Source organism: Cantharellus anzutake (genome assembly GCF_015039405.1).
Source record: "Cantharellus anzutake strain C23 chromosome Unknown EI90scaffold_88, whole genome shotgun sequence".
NCBI lineage: Eukaryota > Fungi > Basidiomycota > Agaricomycetes > Cantharellales > Hydnaceae > Cantharellus > Cantharellus anzutake.
The window spans coordinates 297572-314303 of NW_024067038.1; the positions used below are offsets into that span (position 1 = coordinate 297572).

The 16732-nt window shown below is 48.5% G+C and overlaps 5 protein-coding genes across 5 annotated transcripts; 3 read left to right on the top strand and 2 right to left on the bottom strand.

Annotated features, from left to right (window-relative positions):
- The first annotated feature begins 246 nt into the window (after positions 1-246).
- On the top strand, positions 247-1921 carry EI90DRAFT_3158301 (uncharacterized protein). Its single transcript, XM_039066167.1, has 7 exons — positions 247-330; positions 391-611; positions 672-746; positions 803-1122; positions 1177-1241; positions 1304-1638; positions 1692-1921. The coding sequence occupies exons 1-7, from the start codon at positions 288-290 to the stop codon at positions 1755-1757; spliced, it is 1125 nt and encodes a 374-aa protein (XP_038910134.1). The 5' UTR covers positions 247-287; the 3' UTR covers positions 1758-1921.
- EI90DRAFT_3081889 (Gcp-like domain-containing protein) lies at positions 1694-3261 on the bottom strand. The gene is made up of 7 exons (XM_039061971.1): positions 3191-3261; positions 3070-3134; positions 2846-3016; positions 2636-2790; positions 2177-2581; positions 2066-2130; positions 1694-2008 (listed from the first exon to the last, which is right to left on the bottom strand). Exons 1-7 carry the CDS (start codon positions 3213-3215, stop codon positions 1890-1892), a joined length of 1005 nt encoding a protein of 334 aa, XP_038910135.1. The 5' UTR covers positions 3216-3261; the 3' UTR covers positions 1694-1889.
- Positions 3262-3685: 424 nt separating this feature from the next.
- On the top strand, positions 3686-5471 carry EI90DRAFT_2940358 (uncharacterized protein; the record flags this gene model as incomplete). Its single annotated transcript, XM_039055244.1, has 12 exons — positions 3686-3852; positions 3913-3926; positions 3978-4012; positions 4070-4182; positions 4235-4301; positions 4360-4447; positions 4480-4616; positions 4668-4829; positions 4931-5004; positions 5062-5167; positions 5216-5283; positions 5336-5471. The coding sequence occupies 12 exons, from the start codon at positions 3686-3688 to the stop codon at positions 5469-5471; spliced, it is 1167 nt and encodes a 388-aa protein (XP_038910136.1).
- Positions 5472-5604: 133 nt separating this feature from the next.
- EI90DRAFT_2978501 (HbrB-like-domain-containing protein) lies at positions 5605-7278 on the bottom strand. The gene is made up of 4 exons (XM_039055936.1): positions 6950-7278; positions 6728-6898; positions 6400-6674; positions 5605-6346 (listed from the first exon to the last, which is right to left on the bottom strand). Exons 1-4 carry the CDS (start codon positions 7226-7228, stop codon positions 5719-5721), a joined length of 1353 nt encoding a protein of 450 aa, XP_038910137.1. The 5' UTR covers positions 7229-7278; the 3' UTR covers positions 5605-5718.
- Positions 7279-10414: 3136 nt separating this feature from the next.
- EI90DRAFT_3158305 (TPR-like protein) lies at positions 10415-15869 on the top strand. Its single transcript, XM_039066168.1, has 16 exons — positions 10415-10675; positions 10730-10787; positions 10844-10894; positions 10950-11035; positions 11085-11160; positions 11210-11494; positions 11548-11791; positions 11845-12029; positions 12080-12237; positions 12297-12706; positions 12768-13153; positions 13208-14134; positions 14185-14391; positions 14442-15073; positions 15123-15309; positions 15361-15869. Exons 1-16 carry the CDS (start codon positions 10554-10556, stop codon positions 15712-15714), a joined length of 4368 nt encoding a protein of 1455 aa, XP_038910138.1. The 5' UTR covers positions 10415-10553; the 3' UTR covers positions 15715-15869.
- Positions 15870-16732: the final 863 nt, after the last annotated feature.

Here is a 16732-nt window from a genome sequence, read left to right on the forward strand (position 1 = left end):
CTATGGGGAACTTCAGCACCCATTACATTGAACAATACAATTGACTGCGTGCGAAGACACGCACTCTAGTGTATCTATACCTTTGCACATAATATTGCAATATTACAAGAATTCCGAAAAATACACACACTTGGTTGAAACCGAGCCGATGCACTGATCCTGTTGATTAAGCAAATCGGGTGATCTCAATCACGAGGATCGACCTCGGAGGATTCCTGATGTTCCCACCTTGTCATCTCCAGCCAACAACCGCAATCTCAGGGCGTCTTCTTCAACTGTAATTGAGAATGAGTCCTCCGAGAGGTCGTGTTACAGTGGTCGGAGCCGGAGGTAGGCACCTCGTAGGGAATTAACATGAATCATCACATTGGTCATGAACATACATCACAGTTATAGGGTTGACCTGTGCTCTGCGATTGGCAGAAAATGGCTTCAACGTGGACATCATCGCGCGAGACCTTCCATCAGATGAGGACTCTCAGCAGTTTGCCAGTCCTTGGGCTGGGGCCAACTGGCATTCTTTCCCAACAGGAGAGGACGAAAGGCAGTGTCGCTGGGAAACACATGCGTACAAGAAAATATGGTCACTCATACCGAGTGGAGTAGCCATGGTACGACTGTCTTCTATGACAAATGAAAATCCACGTATCCCCGTTGAATCATAACCGCAGAAACTAGATGCGGAGGAGTACTTCAGGTCTGAAACTCCACCACCTCCCCTTTGGTCCAAGGACCTTACTCCAAACGTGTGTTCGTCTGTTTTCGACAGTACCCAAACTTCCTGATGCTCAGAGGCCAATAGTATAGGGAGATGTTTCCAAATGAGCTCCCACCTGGAGTTACTCATGGCATCGCGTACACGACCTGGTCTATTGATGCACCCAAATATATCAAATGGCTGCAATCCCGACTCGAGTCATTGGGAGTGAATTTGACCCGCGCCACGATTCAGTCCATTGAGGAGCCATTCCTTCACCCATACACTGATAAAGGGCTGGCAAGTATAGTAGTGAATGCCACCGGTCTAGGGGCAAGGACTTTACGTGGTGTTGAGGATGAAGCCGCGTTCCCAATTAGAGGCCAAACGGTCCTTATATGGGCACCTCACTATAAGAAAACACTGTGAGTGAAGAATCACCTCGCACATTTGAATCACAACCAACAGTTTCACACCAGGAGCACCAACTGGGAGGGGAACGTGTCATATATAATACCTCGTCCAGGTGGGCAAGTCATTCTAGGTCAGTTATTGGAGCCAGGCTTAGGAGCCGAACGTGTCTCAGTCAGCTGAACATGTGGGCAGGTGGTACATACGGAAAAGACGATTGGAACGTGTCTTCCTCCCAATCTGATACAGAGCGTATCGTTAAAGATTGTCTCGCTCTAGACCCGTTTCTTGCACATACTCATAGCTCAAACTCAATATCTCCCCCGGATCCTGCATCGATCCCGATTGTCAAGGTGAACGTTGGGCTCCGACCCGCACGTAAGGGCGGAGCCCGACTAGAGTTGGAGACAATCCAGGTTCCACTCCAGCCGCAACCATTCAAACCTCGAGGAAACAACCTCAACGAGTTTGCTGCCTCAAGAGAAGTGAATATTATTCATGCCTATGGAATCGGGCCCGCAGGGTTCCAGGTGAGTTGTCTTACTGCTCAGACAGGGTAGAGTCCTGAGTCTCGAAAATCAAGGCGAGTTGGGGGATCGCGGAAGACGTGTTGAAGCTGGCGGAGGAATGTGCATCAGGCTGCCAATGAAGCGGCATGCGTTTGAAATGCCAGTCCAATGATTGTGCATCTCCTTCAATCCTTCAAACCATCTCTAGAAGTGAAAAATATTTACAATATGACTTGCTTCCGTGCGTCTGAGTGATCCACCGAACTATCTATTCAATGCGATCCCTGGAGCTCCGTGATGGGCCAAGCTGGTTTTAACCGAATGGTGTAGGGATCACAGTCCCCAAGAAGAAACCTCTGCATGCTGGCCCACCCTATCATTGCTGCATTATCTGAATTTAAGTAAGAACGTGAAGATCTGAGGGTGCCCAATGGCCGATCGTACTGACCTGTGCATAAGGAAGGCGGCGGATAATGCACAGCAAGCTGCTGGTGTCCCAAAAAGTTTTCAAGTCTGGACACACATTAGCTCCGCCCAAACAATATAAGTAGGAACTGACCGCGATCGAAGATACTTGTTACTGGCGACACCACCACTGATCACAACGGTCGTTATTGTAGTACTTCGTCGACGACAAAGATCAAGGGCAAGTGAGAGCTTCTCCCTCAACTGGTCTATTGCCGCTACCTGAAACGAGTACGCAATTGATGATTGTGTATCACGTCTTAATGGTCCATTACCCTTCAGGTTGGCAACGTGTCTTTGGACGGAAGACATCAAGCCCCCATATGAGAACGCGAGTCGTCCACGCATTGGGACAGGAAATGCGGGAGTATCGCAAGACGAAATGGATGCGTGCTCTTCGGCCACTTTTTCCAGCATTGGACCAGCACCAACAACATTGCGATGTGCTGCATCGGTCCACGGGAGGCCGAGCTCGCGCGAGACCTTGTCGAAAGCGTTTCTTGGATGGTCAAATGAGAAGATCCCCGAGTATTACCGAACCGAAATGCCATACCCAATGCTCACATCAACCGTATTTGCCAGTAGCTCAAATGAAGTCTCCGAAGACGCGAGCAATATCATGGTATGTCCGCCACTGATCATTAGAGCCAAGAATGGAAATTCTGGGGCTTGGCTTGACGTGAGCATTGGTGTCAAGGCGTGAGCTTGCTTTGGTTTGTGGATAGCGTCGCACAGCTTTAACGTGGGATTGAATATATCTCACCATATGATGCACACCGACAAGCGGCTTATTCAGCGACGATGCCAATGTCTTTGCGGCGTTCATTCCAACGCCCAAGCATCCAGGCATCCCGGGCCCGCGGGTAAATGCAACCCCATCTATTGAAGTCATGGTGACCTTCGCTTCTTTGAGGGCGTCCTTCACGGCGAGAGGCTATCAAGCTTCCCAAATTAACTCCAATACATACGGGGGAATGTTGAGCATACTGGCCATATTGTCTTGATGGTGAAGAATTGCCTTGGCAGGATGAATGCCCCCCCACTGCTCATGGCTAAGTGGATCGTATCAGTGCAAAGACACTTTCATCTAATCCCACATGACGCCTACACCGAATGCTGGCGCATAACCACATTCGAAAGTATCCGACGATCGGAGGTCACAACAGCAGCACATGTGTCATCTGCAGAGCTCTCTAGCGCCAGAACTGTGAAACCACGTGAATGTTGCACCGTGTGAGAGAAAGAGACTTTCTTCTTGGGACGCCAACGTTGCAGCGATGTTAATGAGGCACACAAATGAACGCGACTTAGTTCCATCCCAAGTGGTGCAATGGAACGCAGCCGGCCGCTCGCTGAGACAATGACCGTCAATCCGGCCAACAAGTTTTGAGTTCACATCACATGTCTACCCATGACGGTCCAAGGCAGCTGAGCCCTCAAGCAATCTCAGGACATCTCAATCCTCGCCATGATAGCGCGGAAGGCATTAATGCGTGGGACCAATCGCTCTTGTAGCAAGCTGTGCAAAACCACGCCTTCTGCTCCACTGAGCTTGGTATCGCGGAGTTTCCATCCTTGGAACTTAAAGCCATCCAGCAACCGAATGTCGGTTTTGAATCGTCCAGCATCCGCGGCCCACTTTAGGCGCCCTTTCTTTTCATCTCCTTCCCAGAGGGACGTCTTCTTCGTCGCTTTCCCTGCACTCAAGGCACAACTGTTGAACTTGACACGAATATGCCTAATCGTCCTCCCCTTTGTGTATCGCTACAGGTCAGCATGACTTTTGGCTGAAAATATACATCCTACACTCAGCCAAGCTTTCTATTTTAGGCTGCATAAGAAATGTTTGTCCTCAAGCCTCCGCTTGCCACCTTCGTCTGATGTAATATCCCCAGACCCTCGAACGAGCCTTACATTGCTGCAAATACCAGTAAAATAAGGGTTTATGACGAATCCGGGATGGACGCTAAAGGAGTATTTGTTCTAGATTTTTGCTATATGCATCGTTGTCGCCCTTGCCCTTGACCAGTCCCCGCATACACAACGATGGAGATTGCTTTTGATGACACATCGCGAGGAGATAGAGTGGGCTCGTCATCGGTCTGTACCACTAGGCACAAGCGCCAATCGACCGCTTATTTCTCTTCATCAGCTTTGAAGAGTTTCTTAGGGCGGATGGTCCTCTACTGTTGGGAGAAGACGACCCAAGAGTCCAACAGGTGAACACTCATGGGCCATCTGAAGAATTCCTTTCTCCTATTTTCTAACATGTTCTAGATAAAGCGAATAACAGAACGGATCGTGACAGCTCTGGAAGAACCGGATCCAGCAAGTCGCATCGTTACTGCAGCAGATCGCTACACCAGTAGCCCCTTACAGGCATCCGCCGCCTATGAGATGAATCTTCGATTGCATACAGAGTATCCCCTAGTGCAAAGGCTGTGTGCAGTGCCTCGTTACCCTTCTTGCCTGAAAGTTCCAATCCTGCGAAGGTTTTCGATTCCTCAGAGTGGAAGATATATGTCGTGGATCTGGTAATTAGGTCTGGTAATTTGGTGGATTCGATGATGACTATATGTCGGTAGCCCAGAATCAATGCTTTCGCGCTTCCTACCAGGGAGCTTGTCGTCTACACCGGACTCATAGATCTTCTCGAGGACGATACGCTGATATCTGCTGTGTTGGCGCACGAGGTGAGCCACGTGGTTCAGCGCCATGCCGTTGAGAATGTACGTCCCTTACGCTCCGTTTCTTGACTGTTATTCATACGTTTCTCATTCTAGGCTGGAGTGAGCAGGAAACATCATGAAATGATTAAATAGATCATTTACATAATCATTCGAGTCAGTTTATCAACGTAGCTACGATCGTATTCGACATTTTACGAGGGATCTCCTATGTATTCACCATGTCCTTCCCCATGTGAGTGTTTCTGGCCTGATACCGACTCATCCCTTCCAATAACCGGATAATTTTCAGGATCAATGATGCAGCAGCTTCAATTTTTAACATAATGAATGATTACTTAGCTGAACGCGCGTACTCACGGAAACTGGAAGAGGAGGCAGATTCTTTAGGTCTCGAAGTGGGTTTGGTTTCAAAGTTGACTGTTCCTTGCCTGACTTCTGTATAGTTCATGGCCAATGCAGGCTACGATCCAAGAGGTGCGCTTGATCTGTGGGAGGTCATGGCTGCGGTAGAGTTGGTGCAAATCAGAACGCTGCTTGATCTTTCGTACCGATGATTTTCTTAGGGAAGATGCGGCTGCTGCTGGAGAATCGATATCAATACAGGACCGAATGACGTTGCTTCGGACCCATCCCACTTCCCTGCAACGACAGAAGGTGTTTCTATCAGTTTCACAAACTATGTTTGGTGTGCTCATTTGACACATTCAGAATATACAAAGGCTTCTACCCAAGGCATTAGAGCTATACAAGAAGTCTCCTTACAGGAAACACACGATCAAGTCAACCCCACAAGCTGTCATAGAGACACGGACCACCGACTAGCGTTATAGTCCATGTATCCGTTCCATTGACTCGTTAAAGAGAGGCTGGTCACCTGCCTACCATTGACTATCTCATATGTACCGACATTTGTAGTGATAAATATTCCAGCGTGGATCCAAGCCCGTCATAGATGTCGCTGGAATAGAGTGTCAGTTGCGCAAGATGACGATCCTTTAAGTAAACGATGAATTACCACGACTTGCCCATAATCTTCGTCCTCATCAGAATCATCCACCCCTCGTGGTTTGTCCGCTTCTTTTCCGGTGCTTTTCTGCTGGTGATTGACATGGCCAGGCTCTGCCCGCTCAGGAGAGGATGTGTAGAGCCTCTGCGGAGAATAGCGATTCACATAGTTTCTTGAGCTGGTCAGTGTGGGAGTTGCACTGCCGAGAGGGACGCCAAGATCACTGTCATCGTCATCCGAATTGGACGTCTGCATCCGTCTATGAGGTGCCCATTGATGGGTACCACCTTGACTGATTTCGGGGTAGTTTGCCGTAGGCGACCCGCGCTTGTTTCCCCTGAGTGAGCTGAAATCAATTCGCCCCCGTCTATCGCCAGCAGCACCTAAAAAGCCGGTAGGCCGCTCCGGGAACCTGTTCTTCGTCCCAATGAAGCCATCAGAATTTTTGTCTCGGAGGTGGCATGGGGGTAGTGAACGACGGAAGAAGACCAAAAGCTGATTCGTAGCCTGTTCCCCACGAGGAAGATCGCCACTTGAGGTCCTAGAATTTGACCCTAAGACTAGTAACCTTTCATGATAACGGAAATTCAGTATTGGCACCATTCAATGAGTAACACTGACATTTGCTGGATACGGGCCCACTGCCAGTTCTCCCCGGGGTCACCCTCTGTGTCATTTGTCCTACTTAACCCTTCAGAAAGCAATAACGTCAATTTCTCGTAACGTGGCAATATGATTGCGTCGCGGAAAGCAATTAGGCATAGCTGTCGTGCGTCTATTCGGTAGTCAGAGAGTGGCAGATCTATTCCAGAGGACGATGAGCCTCTGCGATGCCCAGCTTTCACACTGCGACTAAGCGAAATTAACAAAGCCTCCGTTTGCAACGGCAAAAATACCTGCAATTGGTTTGTCAAACTACGTGCTACTCAGTTACAAATAATGAACATACCCCTTCAATATATGGAAGTACATTGACCCAGAAGAAATTCCAGATCTCGACCAATCGTGTTATAAGCTTTTCATCATCGATTCCAGAAAGCTTCGCATTCAGGTTTTGCATTCCTCTGCTGATTAAGTCCACCAGAGATGACTCCAAGCTAGCCAGCGCCTTCGAGGGGGACTTGGACTCACTCTCAGATGAATGAAAATAGAGAATTACCGGAACGCCTACCGAGACGACAGTCTGAATATGCTCCCGTACGTGGGCATTCAAGTCCTCGATAGGTATTTTGAGAGGTTCTCCATTAAATAGGGGAAGCACATGCACGTGTAGGATGGCCCATGGAGTATCAACGGGAACATTCGTGCTGGAGCTCAAAGAAGGCGATGGTTTTAGTTCCGGTATGGTTGGAGTCAGAGTAGTGCCAGAAGCAGATGCCGATGTCGCCGAGGCAGATGCGGAAGTCGATGGGTGGTGGTGCACGCCGAGACGATCAAGTTCTCTTGTCATGATTTTGCTATCATATGTTCTGTGTGCCTTTTGGGGAGAAGGGCGCGACCCTGAATGGAATCAATAATTCTGGATAATGACACAAGGTGTGGCGAGAAACCCACCAGGTATCGGAGAAGGTGCTCCTTCACGGGAAGGATGGACACTTTCCCCTCGAGATTCACTTCTATAGGGGTGTAACCCAGACCCTGCATGACTAGTCAGGAATAGCTGCAGCTGGTAGGAAACAGCCCCTTACTAGCTAATTCGCCGTATATTGGTGCTCTTGATATCTGACGCGGAGTGGCTTCGCTCGATGGACGCGGCAAATACTCATCGCCCGATGATAATGGAGATGTTGGTCGACCGTCCGCGTCGTATGATCTCCGGGGGGCAGATAAAGTTGTAGCTGGAACGGACGGTCGTCGACCGCTAACTTCAGACATCCGCCTGCAACACCATGAGTCTTGAGATACTTACGGTTGCCGAGCAGGGCCAGGTCTAAGTTTGCATCCGACTCAAGCGCCGCGCGTCACGACCTCATCGCTACGCGTCTATACATAGGTCAATTTGCGTTTTAACGGCTCCAGCGCTGTTGTGGACATACTAGGCACCACACCAACACTTTTTCTCGCTTTTTCCGAGCGAAATTCATGCCTTACATACCTGCGCTTTGAACTCACCGCTACGCGTCTCTACATAAGTTAACTGCGTTTTAAGCGACTCTGGCGCTGTTGTGGACATACTAGGCACCACACAATCACTTTTTTTTGGCTTCTCTTCTCTGGTTAAAATTTGGACATTCTTCGAGTCTCTTTGGTCCGCAAACCGCTGATTGATCAAGCTATGTGTCACATAGGTTATGTATTACATAGTTTTGTATGTATACTGGTAACATCCCTGACTACTATCACCCACTTACGGTTGCCCAGCAGGCCAGGTTGAACGTTAACGTTCGCATCATGGTCACAAGTCACGTGATTTTTTTTTTTTTTTTGATTTTTTTTTTTTCTGTTGAGCTCACCGCTACGTGTGTTTACACTGCTACAAAAACCACATCAGACTCGTACCCAGTTGTTTTCACTCTGTGGACGTGCGCGCGACACTGCAATGTGGAAATGCGACTAAGTAGTTTTGTATTCAATGTAAAGTCACGTTCTGCTTTCAATACAAAGAGTCACATGCTACTCCGCGCGGCAACACCTCACACCATTAGCAGTGGCAGTCCACTTACGCATTTGCCAAATTCGACGCGATCCTCTCAGAAAACAATTCTGGAACACATGCAGACTCGTACCCAGTCGGAGGAGCTCCGTGGACGCGCAAAATAATAGCTTTTTTACGCAATGTAAATAAATGTTCTCACACTAGACCTGCTTCCGATTAAAGTCACGTTCTGTATTCAATACAACAGATCACATGGTACGGAGTTAAACACATAGCCGATCACCTACTCCGAAACTTGCCCGCGACACTTCGCTCCTCCGACTGGGGCAAATTGTAGATGGCTGTGCTACGGCACTTTCCGGCCTCTGTCCTCCCACGGTAAACAATGCTCGCTTCAAGGCTCTAATCACCACACCCCTCCCCAACCTAACACAGAAAAAATCCGAAACAAATGTAGTAGTTAACCCCACCCCAAATTGACCCAGCCCAACCCAGCCCAACCTGATTCATGAGCTTTTTGTCCTTATGTGCTCAAATTATGTTGGAGTTTTGTATCGCGCGCTCAAAATAATATTCTTTTTCACCTCATCGGCTAATTTCTTGGGTGGGGATACTGTAGTGATCAACACATGACCATATTGATTATCTTCTATATATCTTTTGGAATGGACCTCACGAAAATCATTGTGTATTGTTTGGGATTTGTGTACCACTTCGAGTCAATTTTGCAAAACAGGCTATGATTAGGTAGGTCTACCATGTATTTCCCTTGACTGGGCTCAATAATGACAAAGTGCTGAGCGCGCGATACAAAACTCCAACATAATTTGAGCACATAAGGACAAAAAGCTCATGAATCAGGTTGGGCTGGGTTGGGCTGGGTCAATTTGGGGTGGGGTTAACTACTACATTTGTTTCGGATTTTTTCTGTGTTAGGTTGGGGAGGGGTGTGGTGATTAGAGCCTTGAAGCGAGCATTGTTTACCGTGGGAGGACAGAGGCCGGAAAGTGCCGTAGCACAGCCATCTACAATTTGCCCCAGTCGGAGGAGCGAAGTGTCGCGGGCAAGTTTCGGAGTAGGTGATCGGCTATGTGTTTAACTCCGTACCATGTGATCTGTTGTATTGAATACAGAACGTGACTTTAATCGGAAGCAGGTCTAGTGTGAGAACATTTATTTACATTGCGTAAAAAAGCTATTATTTTGCGCGTCCACGGAGCTCCTCCGACTGGGTACGAGTCTGCATGTGTTCCAGAATTGTTTTCTGAGAGGATCGCGTCGAATTTGGCAAATGCGTAAGTGGACTGCCACTGCTAATGGTGTGAGGTGTTGCCGCGCGGAGTAGCATGTGACTCTTTGTATTGAAAGCAGAACGTGACTTTACATTGAATACAAAACTACTTAGTCGCATTTCCACATTGCAGTGTCGCGCGCATGTCCACAGAGTGAAAACAACTGGGTACGAGTCTGATGTGGTTTTTGTAGCAGTGTAAACACACGTAGCGGTGAGCTCAACAGAAAAAAAAAAAAATCAAAAAAATAAAAATCACGTGACTTGTGACCATGATGCGAACGTTAACGTTCAACCTGGCCTGCTGGGCAACCGTAAGTGGGTGATAGTAGTCAGGGATGTTACCAGTATACATACAAAACTATGTAATACATAACCTATGTGACACATAGCTTGATCAATCAGCGGTTTGCGGACCAAAGAGACTTGAAGAATGTCCAGAGAAGAGAAGCCAAAAAAAAGTGATTGTGTGGTGCCTAGTATGTCCACAACAGCGCCAGAGTCGCTTAAAACGCAGTTAACTTATGTAGAGACGCGTAGCGGTGAGTTCAAAGCGCAGGTATGTAAGGCATGAATTTCGCTCGGAAAAAGCGAGAAAAAGTGTTGGTGTGGTGCCTAGTATGTCCACAACAGCGCTGGAGCCGGTAAAACGCAAATTGACTTATGTATAGACGCGTAGCGATGAGGTCGTGACGCGCGGCACTTGAGTCGGATGCAAACTTAGACCTGGCCCTGCTCGGCAACCGTAGATACTGGTGGCGATGCAGCCAAATCACAACACTACACACTATATTTGTTAGCTCTGTCTCAGTGTCTGGGGTCGAAAGATTGATTATATCATCATATCACGACAGTTATCGCACACCTGACTTCCACTCATCTCTCTTGATGGCTGCCTTCGTCAAAGCAAAGATCAAGGCTGCCCGAGATGCGATAGGCAAGAAGGATTTCAGAACTGCTCAATCGGCTGCCGAAGAGGCCTTGCATCATGAGGCAGATAATTACAATGCGTAGGAGGAGAGGACTTAGATCCATGAGACCTTCGTCTCACTCAAACTTCGCAGTCTAGTGTTCTTAGGCTACGCTTCACTCGAGCTGCAAGAAGTGGATAAGAGTGAACAGGTTTTTGTCTGTGCAACAGGTCTTGTCACAGTCGTTGATTTGATGATCATGCGCAGGCATACTTAAAAGCTAGAAATTCTGGCCCTGAACAAGCGCTAGCTTGGCAGGTATGACATAATAGGCCTGCTGTGTCATTGCCTATTGTCTTATTGTCTATTGAAGGGACTTGAGAGGGTATATACCCGCGCTGATATGCCTCAGAAACTCCTCGACGTGTTGAACAATCTAGTCGACATATTCATGAAAATGTGTGATCACTGTTTCTCCCTTTCTCGCGCGGGGTCTGACAAAAAACAGTGAAGACGTTTCAAAATGTGCAGAAACTGTTCAAAAAATCATTGAACTCAGAAAGAAAAGTGGGACACGGGCTGAGGTATGTGCAATACCCAAGCTGAGTATGACATCTTGACGGTCGTTGAAAGATCATCGGTGCCTTGAGCCTCCTGCTTCCCTCCTCGCCATTGTATCCATTTTTAAGTGCCCTTCCACCACCTGACTATACACAACCCACATCCACGACTACGTTCCCGATTCAAGATGCAATTTATAACTCCCTCCCCCTACTAGAGGAGATAATGACCCTGTCCGAGCAAGAAGAAAAGTTAGTTGTAGATAAAGAAGTCCAGAAGCGGCGCCAGCGCATCGATGCTGGAACACCGCAGGAGATTAGGAATGCTGTTGTCCTCGAGATTGCGAAGTCATCAAATGTGAGGTCATGTCTCCCCTACGTCAGTTTAAACCGTGCTAATTTGTATCTCAGTTACTTTCCTTGTATTCCGAGATAGTGAACCACCCCAACACACCTGACCAATTGAGACGGTCAACGGAAGGGAAGATTTTGCGACACAAACTTCAATTGTTATATGCATTACCGCCGGCCGATCACGCAAAGACTCAACTGCGACAGGAAATCGATGACATCGTACAGGGAACTGTTCTGATCGAAGTGCCTGATCAACTGGCATGGACTATTGCAATTGAAAGCAAAAATGCTCGCACCGTGGGTCAGTATTCATATCGGGACGCGCTCTCAAATCTTCACGTAATCATGGCGCAGAAATGTACGACATCAGTTTATTGAGGAGCTATGTTCGGCTATTTCCTGCGTCACCTCTTTCTAACGTAATTTCGGGGTGCATGTATTGTCTTGGGATCCCTCTTTTTGGAGAGACTGAAGCAGACGCGGAAGAGGCGAAGAGGTTCCGAGACATGGATTACGAAGTAGCATTTCAGCTTGCATCGGTAGGCTATTCTACTCGAACAAGTGAATATCTCACCTAAACCCCTTGCAGGACGGCCTGGCTGACTGCCAAGACTCGATTTTGGCATACCGCCTTATCACTGCCGTGTACGCTTCGGAGGGTGACTACCCAAGTGTTATCAAGGTCGCAGAAACTGGATTGAAGCTTACTTCCATGGCCGAGCGGCACTCAGGCAGGGATCTTGCATGGTGAGCATACTTTCACATCGATTTGTCTGCTTGTTTATTGCAATCCATCCTTCTAAAAGGGTCAAGCACGCTCTTAACTCCTTCATAGCTACGGCTCTAACACATCATTACCCGCCCAAGTACCATCAAAGAGCGTTGGGGATTCTCGAACAACTCCTTTCCATGAGCCCTGACGACGCAATGTGTCTCCTGGAGCGGGGGTATATTCTGCGTCATGCGGGTCGTTATGAAGATGCACGAGATGCATTTCTTGCTGCACACGGTATATTTGAAGCTGACAATGCTCAGATGCCGCGAATTCTAGAGGCAAGGGAGGAAGCTGCATGGTGCCTCACGCTCTCTGGGCAATATGATCAAGCTCTTGTTGAAATCAGCAACGTCATTTCCAGCTTGGACGACACGGAAAATACACCTGAACGGAAGGCCCAAGCATGGTGGCGGCTTGGTCGCACGCTATGGGACAAGAGAGGTAAGGCCAGTCCGCCTTCAGGAAAAGATTCAGTAACCCTCAGTCTCGTCGTAATCATTAGATCACAGTTCTAGGAAAGAATCGTACTCCCATTTCATTGCTTCCCTCAAATATCACTCAGCCTTTGCGCCTGCGTACACTTCCCTGGGAGTATGGTACTCTGAGTTTTCGAACCCACCTGATCTTTCTCGCGCTACAAAATGCTTCCAAAAAGCTGTTGAACTAGATTTGCGCGAAGCAGATGCTGCGCGTCGTCTCGCTGAAGGCTTTGCTGATGAGAGTGACTGGGATTTGGTCGAGGTGGTTGCACGGCGGACCATTGAGGGGGAAGGTGGTGCGGAAGATCAAAGCGGGATAAAAGCGTTGGCAACAGGCAATATCGCTGCCGCTGCTCGGTACAAACCCCTTCATGCATGGGCATGGAAAGCTGTGGGAGTGGTTGAAATGGTGAGGCATGTGTCAGTGTTCATTCATGAAGGCTGATGCCCCGCTGGCTTCTAGAGCCGGGGCAACCATGAATCTGCAATCATCGCACTCCAGATCGCGTTAAGGGCCAATCAGTCTGATCATCGAGCCTGGACAAGACTTGGAGAGGCGTACGCCAAATCGGGTCGTCCTGCTGCTGCATTGAAGGCTCTTTCTCGTTCCAGAGAGATCTCTCAGGATGATTGGACCGCAGTGTACTTTATCGGAGAAGTTTACCGCCAGATGGGCCAGTTTGACTTAGCAATCGCCACATTCGAACCACTCCTCGTAGATAGACCTGACGAAGTTGGTGTCCTTTTGGCCATGGCAGAAAGTCATTTCTCCCGTGCCCGGCAGGAATTTGCTGCTGGCTACCACACACGCTTCGAGGAATCTCTTGCAATTTGTATGGAGTTGTCCATGAAGCTAGTAAACTTGGCCCCTGGATTCCGCCGAATAATATGGAAGACAATCGCGGATGCCATTTTCGAATTGTCCAAAATCACTCTTTTTGTCAATCCCACATTGGTCCTAAGCGCCGTACGTCCGGTCTGCGAGGCACTTCCCGAAAGAAGTGAAATAGCGGTTATCGTCGAGTCCTTATCTGCAACGGAATTAAGTGGGAAATTCGGAGATAATAGGGACAGATTAGAAGGGCTAGACTTGCATTGGCTTGCCATCGCATGCTACAGCACCCGAGTTGAGTTGTGCAAAAATGATCAAATGACGGAAGGAAGCGCGCTATTCGATCTTTCCATTGCGATCCACTCAATCATTCCTAAACTGGTGGGACACCAGAGTGAAAAGGCGTTATCCGATGCAGCCAATAGCGCTATACTGGACGCGCTCAAGCATTCACCTGGGAATGAATGGTACTGGAACGCCTTGGGTAATATTAAATTTCTGCGAGAGCCTAAACTGGCTCAGCATGCATATATCAAGGCATTAGAAATTGACTCTAAAGTGAGGGGCGGTTTTCTCAGAATGATATCATCCCTAACATTCTCCTTCAGAACCCCACAATTTGGACCAATCTGGGCGTGTTTTATCTCCACCACGGAGATACAGACTTGGCAAACCAATCATTCTATAAAGCACAAGTTTCAGATCCAGATTATGGACCAGCTTGGATCGGCCAGGCGATGGTCGCCACGATAAACCAGCATCTTCCAGAAGCAAGAGCGCTTTTTGAACATGCTCTGACCTTATCCACACCTACTGTACGAATATCTAGCCCGTTCATTGTGCGCAAACACTCATCATCTCATAGCCTTGGTCGGGATATGAGTATTCATACCGCGTTTTCACGGATCCACAGTTGTCAAATGTCCCATATGAAGTCCAGAATTCTTTCCTCATTGCTCCTTACTTTGCCATGAGACAGCATTGTGCCAAACATGGTGACGATCCAGGGGGGATGGAGCTCTTTGCGCTTATTTGCGAGAGACTGCATCAATATGACCTCGCTCTGGAACTGCTCGAACGTAGCATCAAATTCCTAGAGGCGGCATATGAAAAAACTGAAGACGCTGGGGTTGAATATCGGTACGCCGTCGCGAACGTCAACATTGGGCGAGTACGCTTGGCAATCGGAGACTACGCTAGTGCCAAAGCGTCCTTCGAAATAGTTATCAATCTTCTTGAAGGAAATGCGACTGATATCCAGGAGTCATCAATTTCTCCTTCTATAGTGTTGGCCCAAGCGCGTTTTGGGTTGGGTCTATCATGTCATAAGTTGGGGGAATTGGAAAATGCCCTTGCGGCGTTCGAAGCAGGGCTGGAGGAGACATCAGTCGAGTTAGCAGATGTTCGAAGTCATATCGCCATTCTTCTGGCACAAACTTTGTGGGCGATGCGTAGCGATGAGACTCGCGAAGCCGGGAAAGACCAATTGTTGCAGCTGTATGTGACCCGCTTAAACTCGCGAGACTGGAGACTCATACACTTCCAGCATTGCAGATGACCCAAACAACCTCAGGGCTATCACCTCCTTGGCAGCAATGGGAATCGTGTCACACAACAACGAGCTCACTCATGCAGCACTGACAGAGATACTTAACGTGTCGGGCGAGCGCCGGCTAGAACTTGATCCTAGAGGAGAAGTGAACCGCCTGCTCTTCCTTGACCATTCAAAAGCGGTGGGTCGGTCTCGGCACTGATCTGTGTTCTTGCCAATAATTCCCTTTCAGGGCCGAGATTTGCAGGCCGAGAAAATCCTGAAGGACGTCCTCGATGCTGACCCAATGTCACTTGCAGCACGGCTAGATTTGGTCGAGCACCTGCTATGTAAACGGCATGTGGCGGATGCCTGTGACCTCCTTGCCGAGGATGTTCAGCCTATTCCGACACCCTCAGACAGGAAATTTCGACTGCTGGCGATACTTCGGACTATGGAACGGGGGAATAATGGACGGGAATCCCTCAATGGATCACCAGTTTCACAAGGAAAACCGATACGTCTGGCGGAAAGGGCGACACTGTTGGCACCATGGAATCGAACTAATTGGCATGTGCTTGCTTACGTGCAATGTGCTAATCGCTAAGCCCTGTGATTCGGCTTAATTTCCGAGAATGTCAAATATGTCAATCCATTGGTTTATTTCCATGAGACTCAAAGCCACCTGCTAGGTGTGCAGAATCATCTCTCAAGGCCATCCGGTAGTGTATGATAAGGCCACCAACGCTGTGCGGATTTCCGAGTTCCCAAACAGGCTTCACGTGCCCTGCCTACGACACCGAAGACAATATTATTAATGGTTATCCTCACCAGGTTTAAATCAGCTGTCTGAGCAGGTCTTGACGTTATCGTACCAATTCTGGGCGGGTCAATCAAGCATCGACCCCGAATCCCATCCACTGAAAGTCTAGCAATATTGAAACGCGAACTCCATACCAAAATCTCCACACGGAACTCTGACATCATACCCTCCGGACCGCCAGCGTAGCTCCGTGAGGGCCATTTAGTTCCAACCGAGGCCAATCTCATCTTGTTCATCAGGTACAGACGGGACCCCGTTAAAGAGTATCATCAACAAGCTGACCACGGGTTGAGGAAAGTTGTGAATAATGAATTGATGATAACACGCGAAGTCAACTAGCTGATTATTTAGCATTCCTGACTAGCGCATTTTAACGAGCGGGGCCGGAAGCCTTCAACACAGTATTAGGGCCATCATGCAATGCAGAGAGGATCGGAGACGCTCCAAGCGACCCAGAAGAACACTTCGAGTCTCGCTACTGCCTCAGGTGCTTTCGTTGAGGCTATATTTACGAATCTTCCCAGCATCACGATTACCTACGTGGGTGGGCCAAGCGCGAGTAAGAGTCTTTACGTAACGCGCAGCAGGATACAGAAATACTTGTCCAAATTCTGCGCGACAACATCCAACCCCCTCTCAATGCGACTCGGTAAGGCAGAATCCTCACGAATCGTTGAATCTCCGCCGTGTTAGAAAACCGGCCTAGTGGCGCAGTTTAGTCCGGACGGCGCTGACTCCTCGATAAGCCGTCAAGTTGGGAACAGGGAGAGGCGCCTTTTTTATGGGCCAGAGCTAGAGCCGT

What these genes read in the sequence shown, in the direction of transcription:
- EI90DRAFT_3158301 (XM_039066167.1), top strand. Translation starts at nt 288, where the DNA reads ATGAGTCCTCCGAGAGGTCGTGTTACAGTGGTCGGAGCCGGAG. An exon ending in CCTCACTATAAGAAAACACT is followed by an intron (nt 1,123 to 1,176) that starts GTGAGTGAAGAA and finishes GTTTCACACCAG; the next exon opens with GAGCACCAACTGGGAGGGGA. An exon ending in TCGGGCCCGCAGGGTTCCAG is followed by an intron (nt 1,639 to 1,691) that starts GTGAGTTGTCTT and finishes TCGAAAATCAAG; the next exon opens with GCGAGTTGGGGGATCGCGGA.
- EI90DRAFT_3081889 (XM_039061971.1), bottom strand. Translation starts at nt 3,215, where the DNA reads ATGTGGTTATGCGCCAGCATTCGGT. An exon ending in TTGTCGGTGTGCATCATATG is followed by an intron (nt 2,791 to 2,845) that starts GTGAGATATATT and finishes CACAAACCAAAG; the next exon opens with CAAGCTCACGCCTTGACACC. An exon ending in ACGGTTGATGTGAGCATTGG is followed by an intron (nt 2,582 to 2,635) that starts GTATGGCATTTC and finishes TGACCATCCAAG; the next exon opens with AAACGCTTTCGACAAGGTCT.
- EI90DRAFT_2978501 (XM_039055936.1), bottom strand. Translation starts at nt 7,228, where the DNA reads ATGACAAGAGAACTTGATCGTCTCGGCGTGCACCACCACCCATCGACT. An exon ending in TACTTCCATATATTGAAGGG is followed by an intron (nt 6,675 to 6,727) that starts GTATGTTCATTA and finishes AACCAATTGCAG; the next exon opens with GTATTTTTGCCGTTGCAAAC. An exon ending in TGGGCCCGTATCCAGCAAAT is followed by an intron (nt 6,347 to 6,399) that starts GTCAGTGTTACT and finishes TTATCATGAAAG; the next exon opens with GTTACTAGTCTTAGGGTCAA.
- EI90DRAFT_3158305 (XM_039066168.1), top strand. Translation starts at nt 10,554, where the DNA reads ATGGCTGCCTTCGTCAAAGCAAAGATCAAGGCTGCCCGAGATGCGATA. An exon ending in AGATTGCGAAGTCATCAAAT is followed by an intron (nt 11,495 to 11,547) that starts GTGAGGTCATGT and finishes TTTGTATCTCAG; the next exon opens with TTACTTTCCTTGTATTCCGA. An exon ending in CATTAGAAATTGACTCTAAA is followed by an intron (nt 14,135 to 14,184) that starts GTGAGGGGCGGT and finishes ATTCTCCTTCAG; the next exon opens with AACCCCACAATTTGGACCAA.